At 41.1% G+C, this 16,077-nt stretch overlaps 1 protein-coding gene across 1 annotated transcript in view; it reads right to left on the bottom strand.

Moving 5' to 3' along the window:
- Positions 1–16,077, bottom strand: part of MACROD2 (mono-ADP ribosylhydrolase 2) — a 2,853,334-nt gene that overhangs the window by 64,609 nt on the left and 2,772,648 nt on the right. The window contains exon 19 of the mRNA XM_077282574.1: positions 12,334–12,393. Coding sequence (XP_077138689.1) covers positions 12,334–12,393 — 60 coding nt within the window. The remainder of the gene's footprint in view (positions 1–12,333; positions 12,394–16,077) is intronic.

Below are 16,077 nucleotides of genomic sequence, written 5' to 3' on the forward strand. Positions count from 1 at the left end.
CAGCTCTGCCACCTTGGTGTCCCCGTTTTTCTGTAATTCGGGGTTTCATCCTCGATTTTCCTCCGGTCAGGTGGAATCTTCGGATTGTCCTGGAGTGGATGCTGTGGTGGAGAGGTTGCATCAGATTTGGGGGCAGGTAGTGGACAATTTGAAGTTGTCCCAGGAGAAGACTCAGCTTTTTGCCAACCGCCGTCGTCGTGTTGGTCCTTGGCTTTGTGTTGGGGACTTGGTGTGGTTGTCTTCTCGTTTTGTCCCTATGAGGGTTTCTTCTCCTAAGTTTAAGCCTCGGTTCATCGGCCCGTACAAGATATTGGAGATTCTTAACCCTGTGTCCTTCCGTTTGGACCTCCCTGCATCTTTTTCTATTCATAATGTTTTTCATCGGTCATTATTGCGCAGGTATGAGGTACCGGTTGTGCCTTCCGTTGAGCCTCCTGCTCCGGTGTTGGTTGAGGGTGAGTTGGAGTACGTTGTGGAAAAGATCTTAGACTCCCGTGTTTCCAGACGGAAACTCCAGTATCTGGTCAAATGGAAGGGATACGGTCAGGAGGATAATTCTTGGGTGACTGCCTCTGATGTTCATGCCTCCGATCTTGTCCGTGCCTTTCATAGGGCTCATCCTGATCGCCCTGGTGGTTCTGGTGAGGGTTCGGTGCCCCCTCCTTGAGGGGGGGGTACTGTTGTGAAATTGGATTCTGGGCTCCCCCGGTGGCCACTGGTGGAATTGAACTTGTGTGCATCATCCTCTCTGTTCACCTGTTCCCATCAGGATGTGGGAGTCTCTATATAACCTTGCTCCTCTGTCAGTTTCATGCCGGTCAACAATGTAATCAGAAGCCTTTCTTTGCATGTTCCTGCTACTAGACAACTCCCAGCTAAGTTGGACTTTCGTCCTTGTTTGTTTTTGCATTTTGTTCCAGTTCACAGCTGCTGTTTCGTTACTGTGTCTGGAAAGCTCTTGTGATCTGAAATTGCCACTCTGGTGTTATGAGTTAATACTAGAGTCTTAAAGTAATTTCTGGATGGTGTTTTGATAGGGTTTTCAGCTGACCATGAAAGTGCCCTTTCTGTCTTCCTGCTATCTAGTAAGCGGACCTCGATTTTGCTAAACCTATTTTCATACTACGTTTGTCATTTCATCTAAAATCACCGCCAATATATGTGGGGGCCTCTGTCTGCCTTTTGGGGAAATTTCTCTAGAGGTGAGCCAGGACTGTATTTTCCTCTGCTAGGATTAGTTAGTCCTCCGGCTGGCGCTGGGCGTCTAGGGATAAAACGTAGGCACGCTACCCGGCCACTGTTAATTGTGCGGCAGGTTTAGTTCATGGTCAGTTTAGATTCCATCTTCCAAGAGCTAGTTCTTATATATGCTGGGCTATGTTCTCTCGCCATTGAGAATCATGACAGGGCACATTGTTATATGGAGCTTCTTTATGGGGCCATAATGAACTGTATGGAGCACTATATGTGCCACATTGTTATATGGAGCATCTATGGGGCCATAATGAACTGTATTTGGAGCATTACATGTGGCACATTGTTATATGGAGCATCTATGGGGCCATAATGAACTGTATATGGAGCATTACATATGGCACATTGTTATATGGAGCATCTTATGGGGCAATAATGAACTGTATGGAGCATTATATGGAGCACATTGTTATATGGAGCATCCATGGGGCCATAATGAACTGTATGGAGCATTACATGTGGCACATTGTTATATGGAGCATCTTATGGGGCCATAATGAACTGTATGGAGCATTACATGTGGCACATTGTTTTATGGAGCATCTTATGGGGCCATAATGAACTGTATGGAGCATTACATGTGGCAAATTGTTATATGGAGCATCTTATGGGGCCATAATGAACTGTATGGAGTATTACATGTGGCACATTGTTATATGGAGCATCTATGGGGGTCATAATGAACTGTATGGAGCATTACATGTGGCACATTGTTCTATGGAGCATCTTATGGGGCCATAATGAACTGTATGGAGCATTACATGTGGCACATTGTTTTATGGAGCATCTTATGGGGCCATAATGAAATGTATGGAGCATTATATGGGGCACATTGTTATATGGAGCATCTTATGGGGCCATAATGAACTGCATGGAGCATTACATGTGCCACATTGTTATATGGAGCATCTTATGGGGCCATAATGAACTGTATGGAGCATTATATGTGGCACCTTGTTATATGGAGCGCCTATGGGGCCATAATGAACTGTATGGAGCATTATATTTGGCACATTGTTATATGGAGCATCTATGGGGCCATAATGAACTGTACTTAGCATTATATGTGGCACATTGTTATATGGAGCATCTTATGGGGCCATAATGAACTGTATGGAGCATTATATGTGGCACCTTGTTATATGGAGCGCCTATGGGGCCATAATGAACTGTATGGAGCATTATATGGGGCACATTGTTATATGGAGCATCTTATGGGGCCATAATGAACAGTATGGAGCATTATATGTGGCGCATTGTTATATGGAGCATCTATGGGGTCATAGTGAACAGTATGGAGCATTACATGTGGCACATTGTTATATGGAGCATCTTATGGGGCCATAATGAACTGTATGGAGCATTACATTTGGCACATTGTTATATGGAACATCTTATGGGGCCATAATGAACTGTATGGAGCATTATATGGGGCACATTGTTATATGGAGCATCTTATGGGGCACAATGAACTGTATGGAGCATTATATGGGGCACATTGTTATATGGAGCATCTATGGGGCCATAATGAGCTGTATGGAGCATTACATGTGGCACATTGTTATATGGAGCATCTTATGGGGCCATAATGAACTGTATGGAGCATTATATGGGGCACATTGTTATATGGAGCATCTTATGGGGCACAATGAACTGTATGGAGCATTATATGAAGCACATTGTTATATGGAGCATCTTATGGGGCCATAATGAGCTGTATGGAGCATTATATGGGGCATATTGTTATATGGAGGTATCTTATGGGGCACAATGAACTGTATGGAGCATTATATGTGGCACATTGTTATATGGAGCATCTATGGGGCCATAATGAACTGTACTTAGCATTATATGTGGCACATTGTTATATGGAGCATCTTATGGGGCCATAATGATCTGTATGGAGCATTATATGGGGCACATTGTAATATGGAGCATCTTATGGGGCCATAATGACCTGTATGGAGCATTATATGGGGCACATTGTTATATGGAGCATCTTATGGGGCCATAATGAGCTGTATGGAGCATTACATGTGGCACATTGTTATATGGAGCATCTTATGGGGCCATAATGAACTGTATGGAGCATTATATGGGGCACATTGTTACATGAAGCATCTTATGGGGCCATAATGAACTGTATGGAGCATTATATGGGGCACATTGTTATATGGAGCATCTATGGGGCCATAATGAACTGTATGGAGCATTATATGGGGCACATTGTTATATGGAGCATCTTATGGGGCACAATGAACTGTATGGAGCATTATATGGAGCACATTGTTATATGGAGCATCTTATGGGGCCATAATGAGCTGTATGGAGCATTACATGTGGCACATTGTTATATGGAGCATCTTATGAGGCTATAATGAACTGTATGGAGCATTATATGGGGCACATTGTTATATGGAGCATTACATGTGGCACATTGTTATATGGAGCATCTTTTGGGGCCATAATGAACTGTATGGAGCATTATATGGGGCACATTGTTATATGGAGCATCTTATGGGGCACAATAAACTGTATGGAGCATTACATGTGGCACATTGTTATATGGAGCATCGTATGGGGCCATAATGAACTGTATGGGGCATTATATGGGGCACATTGTTATATGGAGCATCTTATGGGGCACAATGAACTGTATGGAGCATTATATGGGGCACATTGTTATATGGAGCATCTTATGGGGCCATAATGAACTGCATGGAGTATTACATGTGGCACATTGTTATATGGAGCATCAATGGGCCATAATGAACTGTACGGAGCATTACATGTGGCACATTGTTATATGGAGCATCTTATGGGGCCATAATGAACTGCATGGAGCATTACATGTGGCACATTGTTATATGGAACATCTATTGGGTCATAATGAACTATACGGAGCATTACATGTGGCACATTGTTATATGGAGCATCTATGGGATCATAGTGAACTGTATGGAGTAGGGTTGAGCGAAACGGATCGGACATTTTCAAAAGTCGCCGACTTTCAGCAAAGTCGGGTTTCATGAAACCCAACCCGATCCCACTGTGGGATCGGCCATGCGGTCGGCGATCTTCGCGCCAAAGTCGCGTTTCATATGACGCTTTCCCCGCCATTTTTTCAGCCAATGAAGGAGTGTGGGCAGCGTGATGACATAGGTTCCGGCTTGCTTTGTGCGGCGTCACAGGGGGTAAAGCCGCCATCTTAACGTTTGGGATATAGCGATTTGCACAGTGAAACACAAACTTTGCAGGGACGGAGAGAGAGAGAGAGAGAGAGAGAGAGAGAAAAAAGTCGGCCCCCCCGACTTTTCACAATAATCGGCCGATTTCACACGATCCGACTTTCGAGACAGTCGGGTTTCACGAAACCCGACTCGATCCTAAAAAAGCAAAAGTCGCTCAACCCTAGTATGGAGCATTACATGTGGCACATTGTTTTATGGAGCATCTTGTGGGGCCATACTGAACTGTATGGAGCATTACATGTGGCACATTGTTACATGGAGCATCTATGGGGCCATAATGAACAGTATGGAGCATTATATGGGGCACGTTGTTATATGGAGCATCTATGGGGCCATAATGAACTGCATGGAGCATTACATGTGGCACTATTTTATATGAGGCATCGTATGGGGCCATAATGAACTGTATGGAGCATTACATGTGGCACATTTTTATATGGAGCATCGTATGGGGCCATAATGAACTGTATGGAGCATTACATGTGGCACATTTTTATATGGAGCATCGTATGGGGCCATAATGAACTGCATGGAGCATTATATGTGGCACATTTTTATATGGAGCATTTTATGGGGCCATAATCAAAATTTGTGCAGCATTATATGGGGCATAATAGTCTATGGAGCATCTTATGGGGCCATAATCAACATTTGTGCAGCATTATATGGGGCATATTTTAATATGGAGCATCTTATGGGGTCCATCATACATTTTATGGAGCATTATATGGGGTCCATCATGAACTGTATGGAGCATTATATGGGGCTCTTGTTTCAATATGGATCTTCAAAAACACAACCTACTAATGTCTCAATTAATTTTACTTTTATTGGTATCTATTTTTATTTTTGACATTTACCAGTAGCTGCTGCATTTTCCACCCTAGGCTTATACTCGAGTCATTAAGTTTTCCCAGTTTTTTGTTGCAAAATTAGGGGTCTCGGCTTATACTAGGGTAGGCTTATACTCGAGTATATACAGTAATCTTTATTTTTATATAGCACCATTATTCCACAGAGCTTTACAGTTTGAACACATTATCATCACTGTCCACATTGGGGCTCACAATCTACATTCCCTATCAGTATGTCTTTGGAATGTGGGAGAAAACCGGAGAACCCGGAGGAAACCCACGCAAATACGGGAAGAACATACAAACTCCTTGCAGATGTTGTCCTTGGTGGGATTTGAACCCAGGACTCCAGCACTGCAAGGCTGCATTGCTAACCATTGAGCCACCGTGCTGCCCTGATATTGCTGTAATTTGTACATAACAACTAAGACTTCCAGAGACAACTACTAGTGATGAGCGAATATACTCGTTACTCAAGATTTCTCGAGCACGCTCGGGGGTCCTCCAAGTATTTTTTAGTGCTCGGAGTTTTAGTTTTCTTCACCGCAGCTGAATGATTTACATCTGTTAGCCAGCATAAGTACATGTGGGGGTTGCCTGGTTGCTAGGGAATCCCCACATGTACTTATGTTGGCTAACAGATGTAAATACTTCATCTGCGGTGCTAAAAACTAAAACTAAAAATACTCGGAGGACCCCCGAGCATGCTCGAGAAATCTCGATTAACGAGTATATTCACTCATCACTAATAACTATTTTTTACATTTATGTAATAAAATATTGTATTGTATTGTAAAATATTACCCCCCAAAATGGCAAAATAATGCACTATGCAAACAATGCAACCATGTAGTTATCTCCTAACATTTCCATATTTTCCTATGCCATTCAATGTCCAAGTAAAGCTGCCATACACTGTTATGAGCTCCATCATACAATGCCTCCTAATACTGCACATAAAGCCATAAAAATCAGTACAAAGTAGGAGACAGAGCTGTTTAACTGTGTTTTAGGAGTGTTAGTCTACTGGAAATGACATTTGTGCTGAATGTTTAAGGGCTCATACTCACTTGCGTGAAATACGGCTGAGTCTCGCATGTTAAAACCCGGCTCTGCCGCCGGCACTCCAGAGCGGAGCGTGCGGCCGCATAGCATGGAGCTGCGTGCTCCGCTCCCAAGTGCCGGCGGCAGAGCCGGGTGTTACCATGCGAGACTCGGCCATATTTCACTCAATTGAGTATGAGCCCTTATTCTCACCATTGCTTAAGTTATTCCTATGGGTATCCTTTAGACCCCCCTGGTAACAAGACTTTGGGGTAACTGCCTTGTTTTCAACCAAACACCATTCTTATGTAAATTTTTAAGAGAAGAAGTGGGGTTAATTTTTTTAGGCACTGACTACACACGAACCAAAAAGACAAAACAAAACAATAGGATTACTAATAGGATTACTATTAGTCTTGAAAAAAGATGACTGAGGAGCGATCTAATAACCATGTATAAGTATATAATGGGACAATACAAATATCTCTCCGGGGATCTGTTTATACCAAGGAAGGTGACGGGCACAAGGGGGCATTCTCTGCGTCTGGAGGAGAGAAGGTTTTTCCACCAACATAGAAGAGGAATCTTTACTGTTAGGGCAGTGAGAATCTGGAATTGCTTGCCTGAGGAGGTGGTGATGGCGAACTCAGTCGAGGGATTCAAGAGAGGCCTGGATGTCTTCCTGGAGTGTAACAATATTGTATCTTACAGTTATTAGGTTCTTTAGAAGGACGTAGATCTGGGGATTTATTGTGATGGAATATAGGCTGAACTGGATGGACAAATGTCTTTTTTCGGCCTTACTAACTATGTTACTATCGTATGTTACTATGTTAAAACAATAGGATTTATATGCGTTATATGCGAAGATTATTTGCAAAATCGTTAAGTTCTTGCATAGTCCTTAATCATGTTGTTATATATGTCCTTAACAATCTCTGTCAGCGCAAATTCTTTGTGTATTTTTTTTTTTACCGTTAGTCTATATTATATTTTTTGTCCTCTTTTTCCATTAATTTTGAGATGTTATGTCTGAAAAAAAATATTGAAAATACTGATGCCAGGTAGAGTCAACAAGCAGATCAGGCAATACTGACAGATCACTTCTTGGGTGTTGTTGACAAATCTCTTGCAGCAACTGTTGGCAAAAGTGCTCATACAGAAGATATTTTTGGATGGTTTGGTCATCTACGAAGGCAATAGAAATCAATTTTTTAGGCCTAATTGGATGTCAAGGAGGTTATAAGCAATTGTAAAGACTTAAAAACTTATTTGTATGTTCAATTGGTTTTTATTTTTAAAGCATGGTCAGCATGAAACCTTGAAATATGACTGTAAGGGCTCGTACACATGACCAATTTTCTAATACGAGCGCTCTCCATGGTTTTCACAGATAGTACTTATACCTATGAAATTCTATGGAGCTTTGCACATGTCCAAATTTTTTCTTGGACAGAGTGGTCTGCTGAAAAGATTCAGAGACATGTCTGATTTTGATCCGAAGGGTCTGATCAAAATTGGTAATGCAAGTCTATGTGTCCATCAAGAAAATATCGGATCGCACTCAGATGATTTCTGAATGTGGTCTGATTTTCACGGACTGACAGAATGGAGAGGTGGAGAAACATTTTTTTCTCTCCATGTATGAGAAAAACTGATAGCGAGCTGATCAAACTCAGAATACATTAGTTTGTTTTTCACATATATAGAAAAATCAGTCATGTAAACCTACCCTTACAAATATAAAGTTTAGGGGCTTTAAATCCAATTTATTAAGTCCAAGAGATGCAACTTTAATGGAGCAATTTTTTTTCTTAGAGAGTTCTTTGCCATGAGGAGCCATGTTGAACTTAGAGTGACCAGTATGAGTGAGAGCGATAACACCAAATTTACCACACCTGCTCCCATTCACACCTAAGACCTTGTAACACTAATGAGTCACAGGACACAGGGGGAAGGAAAATGGCTAATTGGGCACAATTTGGCCATGTTGACTTAGGGGCGTACTATGTTTTGCTGCCTGCGGGTTTAGACATTAATGGCTGAGGGTTGAGTTATTTAGAGGGCACACCAACTTTACACTGTTATACAAGCTGTACAATGACTACATTATATTGTATCAAAGTGTCATATCTAGAGTTGAGCGAATTTCTTTAGTTCCCCGCTATAGCGTTTGCTGAATAAGCTGCAGAGGGAACCCGGATACATGGAGCGCACCGGCTGATCGGCGCAGCAGTTGCATGTGTCGCGGCTGTGTGACATTCACAACACGTGCATGGAGAGCCTGTTGGGCTTTCCATGCATGTGCTGTGACAGTGACACAGCCGCGACACATGCAGATGCGATCAGATGATCAGCCGGTGCGCTCCATGTATCCGGGTTCCCTCTGCAGCTTATTCGGCAAGCGCTATAGCTTGCCGAATAAGCAGGGAAGCAAAGAAATTTGCTCAACTCTAGTCATATCTTCACTGTTGTCCCATGAAAAGATACAATAAAACATTTACAAAAATGTGAGGGGTGTACTCACTTTTGAGATACACTGTATAAAGCAATTACATAGAGAAAATATGTGAAACTAGTGTCTGTCATCTCACATACAGACGATATTGAAGAATGCCTGGTATTTTCTTTGTAAAGTGATCATATCTTGAAATGGTATTTGTTATCCATAACAACAAGCAGATGTGTTTACTCCGAGCTAAATGTATAATTGTGTTTCCCTAATTGCGATAATAGAATATAATTTTGAAAAATTCTGCCATCATCTGCCTACCAGGACAATTCAACTCCAGTCCATTCGGGGGCCGACGGCGTGTTATCAAACACAGCAATTTTGTATAGTGAGGCAAATTGTTAATTCTTTGTTAATAGGACAATAAAACAGAGAACACGGAAACTGCAATTAGTGTATAATAGTGCGACCAAATGAGTCTGCAATTGAAGCATATCAAAACCATTTACCTAAATTTAATACAAGAGCTTTAACTAAGACAAAGCACTCACACTATGGCATGATCGGCAGAATGCAAGAAATCATAATCTCAGCTTCCAATACAAATGCAAGAAAGATAACATTTCAAAGTGATATTTGCAAGCGACCTAAAGCGTATTAACTTGTCCAAGGATTATTGAGGTGTCAACACAGTTTTGTAATTAAGTACATGTCACCATCTTAGACCTGGGAAGTTTATTAGGAGGTTGATGCCGTTCATATCAAAATCTTTGTCAACCACTGATCTGCCTGGTATTTAATGTGAAATAAAAATTGACATTTCTCGGAATTGGAAACCTCAGAATCATTGAAATTCAAGATTCATCTCTAAACTATGAAGATGTTTCAGACCTTGTCATGGCTGCTTATAAATTTTGATGGCTGATTTTTTTTTTAAAGTTTTCATATGCAAAATATGACATTAGAAATGCCCTGTCAACATACATAAAAACAGATTGCTCACGTTGGATTTAGGCCTCACAGTATTAATACTGTGTTCAAGTTCCCAGTTGGACAGAGCGTCAAGGCTATGTTCACACATGGTGAAGAGTTTCCACTGTGGATTTGGCATATAAAAATCCACAAAACCATCTATGATACGTGGAGATGATGCTTTGGAATTGGTCATATATTTCTGCATGACAAAGTATCCATTTAAAGGGTATGGTCAACTTCGATATGGGAAAATATGTTGACATACGTTTGTAGTTACCTTTAGTTAATAAAATTGCAACAAGTTTCAGTCTGCAATCATGCAGTTTGATCAAAGTTTCAGACTTTTCTCACAAGGGAGTGCCCCTACCTGTAATACAGGCTGGATGTGAGGTCTCTGTATCCAGAGTGCTTCTGCCTTCACTTGCTTTCACGTATCAACACAGCTACAATGCTGTACTTTCCTAATTGTGCATAGACTTTTTTTCTGAAGCCTATGAGATCTTACCTCCCTTCTGCACTGCAGATCTGTATACAACCCATCTTCTCCCTACACCTTCCTCTTGCTATCTCTTAGGGGCAGTTCATATTGTATGTCCACATTTTTCCTCTGATCAAGAGGATTTTAAAATACTACACATGGATAAAAAGTGAGTGCGTAGTGCATTGTCTGTATGCATCAGATTTTATACAGAGATATAGAGTAATTTTATCTCATGGGCTGAAATGGAGATGTGCCAAAATTGTGCCACGTTCCATTGAATGGCGTATTCTAGAGATATTTTCCTTTAAGAGTACAACAATATACGATGCATCCATACTGCAGCACATGAAGTGAATACATAAAATATGTGGACTCTCCATACCACCATACAATCTACAGGATGAGACTTACCAGATGTATACCACTAGACTACAGGAACCCAACAGCAAAGAGGGGCTGTTACTAATAAGGTCCCATGAGGACTAATCTAGTAAATAACATAGTTCAGAGTTATCAATTAGTGGTTAGAAAGATATAAAGAGGGGTGAGCTCTTGAAGAATAAAGGACCCTTACACTTGTAGTGGGTCGGTGCATGCATATTCTTGCACAAGAGCCCTCTGCTCACAGTGTCTGTCCCTGACTGGACTGGCTATATATGCATGTGGCTCCATCAGGCTCAATACCTTCTCCCTTATTAGGATGCAAAATAATCCTTATTCCTAGGGTATGTTCACATGTATCGGAACTGCTGCAGATTTTTTGGGGTTGGATTTTCAGACATGGAATAAAGCAACAGCAAAGTGTGAAAGATTTAAACAAATCTCTGGGGGAAGTCAATGTAGTGTTTTTTTTTTAACTTTATTTTATGCCATCTGTAGAGGAAAACCTGTATGTTTGATCTCTGCGTTAGTCAGGGTACACTGTGTGATCTGTTGGACATTATTTTTGGCCATAACCTATTTGAGGCTAGCACCAAGATGATGTTGACTGTATTTTGGTGCCTACTTTCAAATAGGCGTATACTGAGGAAAATTACATCTGTCAGAGCCCATAGTGACTCTGTCTGCATCACTATAGTCAATGGCCCCGTCAGCACATATGGCAAGATCCCGTTTTCCAGGACTACAGAAAGAGTCACTGATGTAGGGTTCAAACGCAATGCGAATATAGCCTAAGGAAACCTACACGAAAATCCACAGGCTGATTACAAAGTGTTAGAAAATTTGACATGTGAACGTACGGTACTCATACTGAACTAATTAGCTAAATTAAACCGCCCGGTTGCAATTAGGAATATACAATAAACTATCCCTAAAATCTTATGTGGAACCCAGAGAAAACTGAAAGGACTTTATAGTGCCCAAACTGCTGTGATGCTTCAGAAAAAACTCCAGGTTTTCAGCTAAAAAGATAAAATGTTGGATTATATTATAAAGAGCGGGCAGCAGATACACTATGGGACTGATCCATCAAACAGTTTGTGCAGAATTCTGTAATAAAACTGTCTGAAATTTGGAAAACAAGTTGCGTAAATATTTTACAAGTTTTGGAATTTTATGCAACTTTTGCCCAGCTCCGACAATTTTGTTTTTAAGCATTTGAGTTTAGCGAGGCTGAGTGGCAGTCAACAAATTGATCATAATTTACAGCACAAAAGATATTTTTTATATAGTGAAAGATGTGTCAAATTCATTAAGAGGTGCGCCTGATAATGAATGAATAGTACATCTTACGCCAGCATATGTGTTGGGATAACTACTGTAGTTGGGGTTCATGGACGGGATGACATTGCTCTCGTGCTGTTGGTTCACCTATTAAAACATATGGGAAAGAAGCTGTGGAGCACCGTCACATTCTACATTGTACGCAGCGTAATTTATCTAAAAATATTAACAAATGTATAAAAATCAGTCCAACAGCTCAAATGTACAAAACTGAAACAAAGAACACTTTCCATTCTGTGGAGGTGCGAAAGCTGGAAATGATACATTACTGGACCAAAAGTACTGCGTATACGTTACCATTAGGTTCGACTTCTTCGGAAGTAGAAAGAGTATTTTTGGAAAAATCTTTGCTTTGAACTAAAAAAAAATAAAATAAAAAAAATAAATTAATAACAGAAAATCTCAATCAGCAACACAGATTAAAATACACGTTGCAGTGTATGGACAACTGATTTATGATTGCATGACAGCTGAATTTAGAAGAGTTCAGAAGAAGAAAGATAAGAGTTATAAGCTTCACTGTCAGAATGAGTGTACTGACTTTCTCAGTGAACTAATTTTGCTGCCAGCAATAGATAATGGAACACAGTGGCCTATAGAAAGCAAATGGTGCCAAATTTTTATTAAAGCCCAGTTGCAAAATAGATTTTTAGCTGGAAATACATACATTTAAGTAAAACAAATGCTTGTGAAGACGTCTAAAGCCTTTAAATCACAGGCTTCTATATTAAGTTGTATTCCATATAGGGACACCACAGGAGGAAAGGATACTCAGTCTTATGCCTAGTGCAGGTCCCGAGGTTGTGATTGTTCACAACATAGAGATTCAGATAGCGCTAAAGATGGAAGTATATAACGTATAACTCAGTGTATTCGTTTTTCTTGGAGGGGAACTTGAATAAATTCACTAAAGCACTAATATATTCCCACTAGCAGAATAATTTCGCTGGAAGCATGAGGTACAACAGAGAACAGTCTACAGATTAATGGGTAGCTACAGGGAATTTGAGCTCCCTTCATTTGCACCATCTTCAGATTGATCCTCCTGCTAGCAAAAGCAATTCTGCTACTAGGGTATAGTACTAAATTGGCCAAAGTACGCGATTTTGTGTACCTTTTAAACTGGGGATGTAAAATATATCAACATGCCATGCCTTTATAGGACATAGAAGGAAAGTTCTAAAATAGACTTTACTACATAAAACTGTAATAAATACTTTATTATTTTATTTTATCGATGTTAATTAATCCCAAAAATTCAAGGGACATTTTCGCAATTGAAATTTTTCAATTGTCCAAAAGGATAGTTGACGAATGTCTGATTTCTCTGGGACCCTCACTGATTAATCCTTACTTTATGAGGACAGTGAGAAGAATTTTAACCCCTTTACCACCATTGAAGTACTTGTATGTCAAAAGTAGTGTCCCTGGTCTTTCATTTCGGCTTCCATGGCCAGTCAACATCTTTCATGGCACTAGATGGTAGATTTAATCAAGTGTCTTTAACAGCTCCACCCATGGATATTAACCAGTTAAATACCCACTGACAATTACTGACCGTGAGCGCTGATGGATTGTCATGACATTTGGAGGTTTGCAAAAAACCCCCGTGCCTGCCATTACGTTACTGCTGTGAATGGCAGCTCATGTCCAGCGTTTATATGAGTGTGCTATCGGACGATCGCAGCTTTATGTCTCCTAGGGGGGCTATTAACCCCTTCACCCCCAAGGGTGGTTTGCAAGTTAATGACCGGGCCAATTTTTACAATTCTGACCACTGTCCCTTTATGAGGTTATAACTCTGGAACGCTTCAACGGATCTTGGCGATTCTGACATTGTTTTCTCGTGACATATTGTACTTCATGATAGTGGTAAAATTTCTTTGATATTACCTGCGTTTATTTGCAAAAAAAATGGAAATTTGGCGAAAATTTTGAAAATTTTGCAATTTTCCAACTTTGAATTTTTATGCCCTTAAATCACAGAGATATGTCACACAAAATACTTAATAATAAGTAACATTTCCCACATGTCTACTTTACATCAGCACAATTTTGGAACCAAAATTTTTTTTTGTTAGGGAGTTATAAGGGTTAAAAGTTGACCAGCAATTTCTCATTTTTACAACACCATTTTTTTTTAGGGACCACATCTCATTTGAAGTCATTTTGAGGGGTCTATATGATAGAAAATACCCAAGTGTGACACCATTCTAAAAACTGCACCCCTCAAGGTGCTCAAAACCACATTCAAGAAGTTTATTAACCCTTCTGGTGCTTCACAGGAATTTTTGGAATGTTTAAATAAAAATGAACATTTAACTTTTTTTCACAAAAAATTTACTTCAGCTCCAATTTGTTTTATTTTACCAAGGGTAACAGGAGAAAATGGACCCCAAAAGTTGTTGTACAATTTGTCCTGAGTACGCCGATACCCCATATGTGGGGGTAAACCACTCTTTGGGCGCATGACAGAGCTCGGAAGCGAAGGAGCGCCATTTGACTTTTCAATGCAAAATTGACTGGAATTGAGATGGGACGCCATGTTGCATTTGGGGAGCCCCTGATGTGCCTAAACATTGAAACCCCCCACAAGAGACACCATTTTGGAAAGTAGACCCCCTAAGGAACTTATCTAGAGGTGTGGTGAGCACTTTGACCCACCAAGTGCTTCACAGAAGTTTATAATGCAGAACCGTAAAAATAAAAAATCATATTTTTTCACAAAAATTATTTTTCGCCCCCAATTTTTTATTTTCCCAAGGGTAAGAGAAGAAATTGGACCCTGTCATGAATCCCCAATGGCTAGGGATAGCACAGGATTAGCAAAGTATAATAAATATCGGACAAGCTCTAGGGTGATGGAACCTGGGCTGACCGCTGCCCTACGCCTGACAAACGCAACTAGAGATAGCCAGGGAGCGTGCCTACGTTGGTTCTAGACGCCACGCACCAGCCTAAGAGCTAACTAGTACTGCAGAGAAAACAAAGACCTCACTTGCCTCCAGAGGAATTAACCCCAAAGATATAGTTGCCCCCCACATGTATTGACGGTGAAATGAGAGGAAGGCACACACATAGAGATGATGTATATAGCTTTAGCAAATAGAGGCCCGCAGAAAACTAGAAAGCAGAATGACACAAAAGGGGACTGAGCGGTCAGCAAAAAACCCTAATCAAAAAAACCATCCTGAGATTACAAGAACCCATGTGCCAACTCATGGCACATGGGGAGAACCTCAGTCCACTAGAGCAACCAGCTAACAAAGAGACATTCTAAGCAAGCTGGACAAAAAACCAAACAACTGAAAATCAGCACTTAGCTTATCCTGAAAGATCTGGGAGCAGGTAGGCAGGAACCAAACAGAGCACATCTGAACACATTGATAGCCGGCAAGGGAAATGACAGAAAGGCCAGGTAAAATAGGAAACACCCAGCCTCTGATGGACAGATGGAAACCAAAGGCCGCAACCCACCAAAGTCACCCAGTACCAGCAGTAACCACCAGAGGGAGCCCGCAAACAGAATCCACAACAGTACCCCCCCTTGAGGAGGGGTCACCGAACCCTCACGAGAACCCCCAGGGCGATCAGGGTGAGCTCTATGGAAGGCGCGGACCAAATCAGTCGCATGAACATCGGAGGCGACCACCCAGGAATTTTGCTCCTGACCATAACCCTTCCACTTAACCAAATACTGGAGCTTGCGTCTGGAAACACGAGAATCCAAGATCTTTTCAACAACATACTCCAATTCTCCCTCCACCAGCACCGGAGCAGGAGGCTCAACCGAAGGAACAATGGGCACCTCATACCTCCGCAACAACGACCGATGGAACACATTATGAATAGCAAACGATGCTGGGAGATCCAAACGAAAAGACACAGGGTTAAGAATCTCCGAGATCCTATAAGGACCGATGAACCGAGGCTTGAACTTAGGAGAAGAGACCTTCATAGGGACAAAACGAGAAGACAACCACACCAAATCCCCAACAAGAAGTCGGGGACCCACGCGGCGACGGCGATTAGCGAACTGCT

The sequence above is a fragment of the Ranitomeya variabilis genome, chromosome 2, assembly GCF_051348905.1.
Source record: "Ranitomeya variabilis isolate aRanVar5 chromosome 2, aRanVar5.hap1, whole genome shotgun sequence".
NCBI lineage: Eukaryota > Metazoa > Chordata > Amphibia > Anura > Dendrobatidae > Ranitomeya > Ranitomeya variabilis.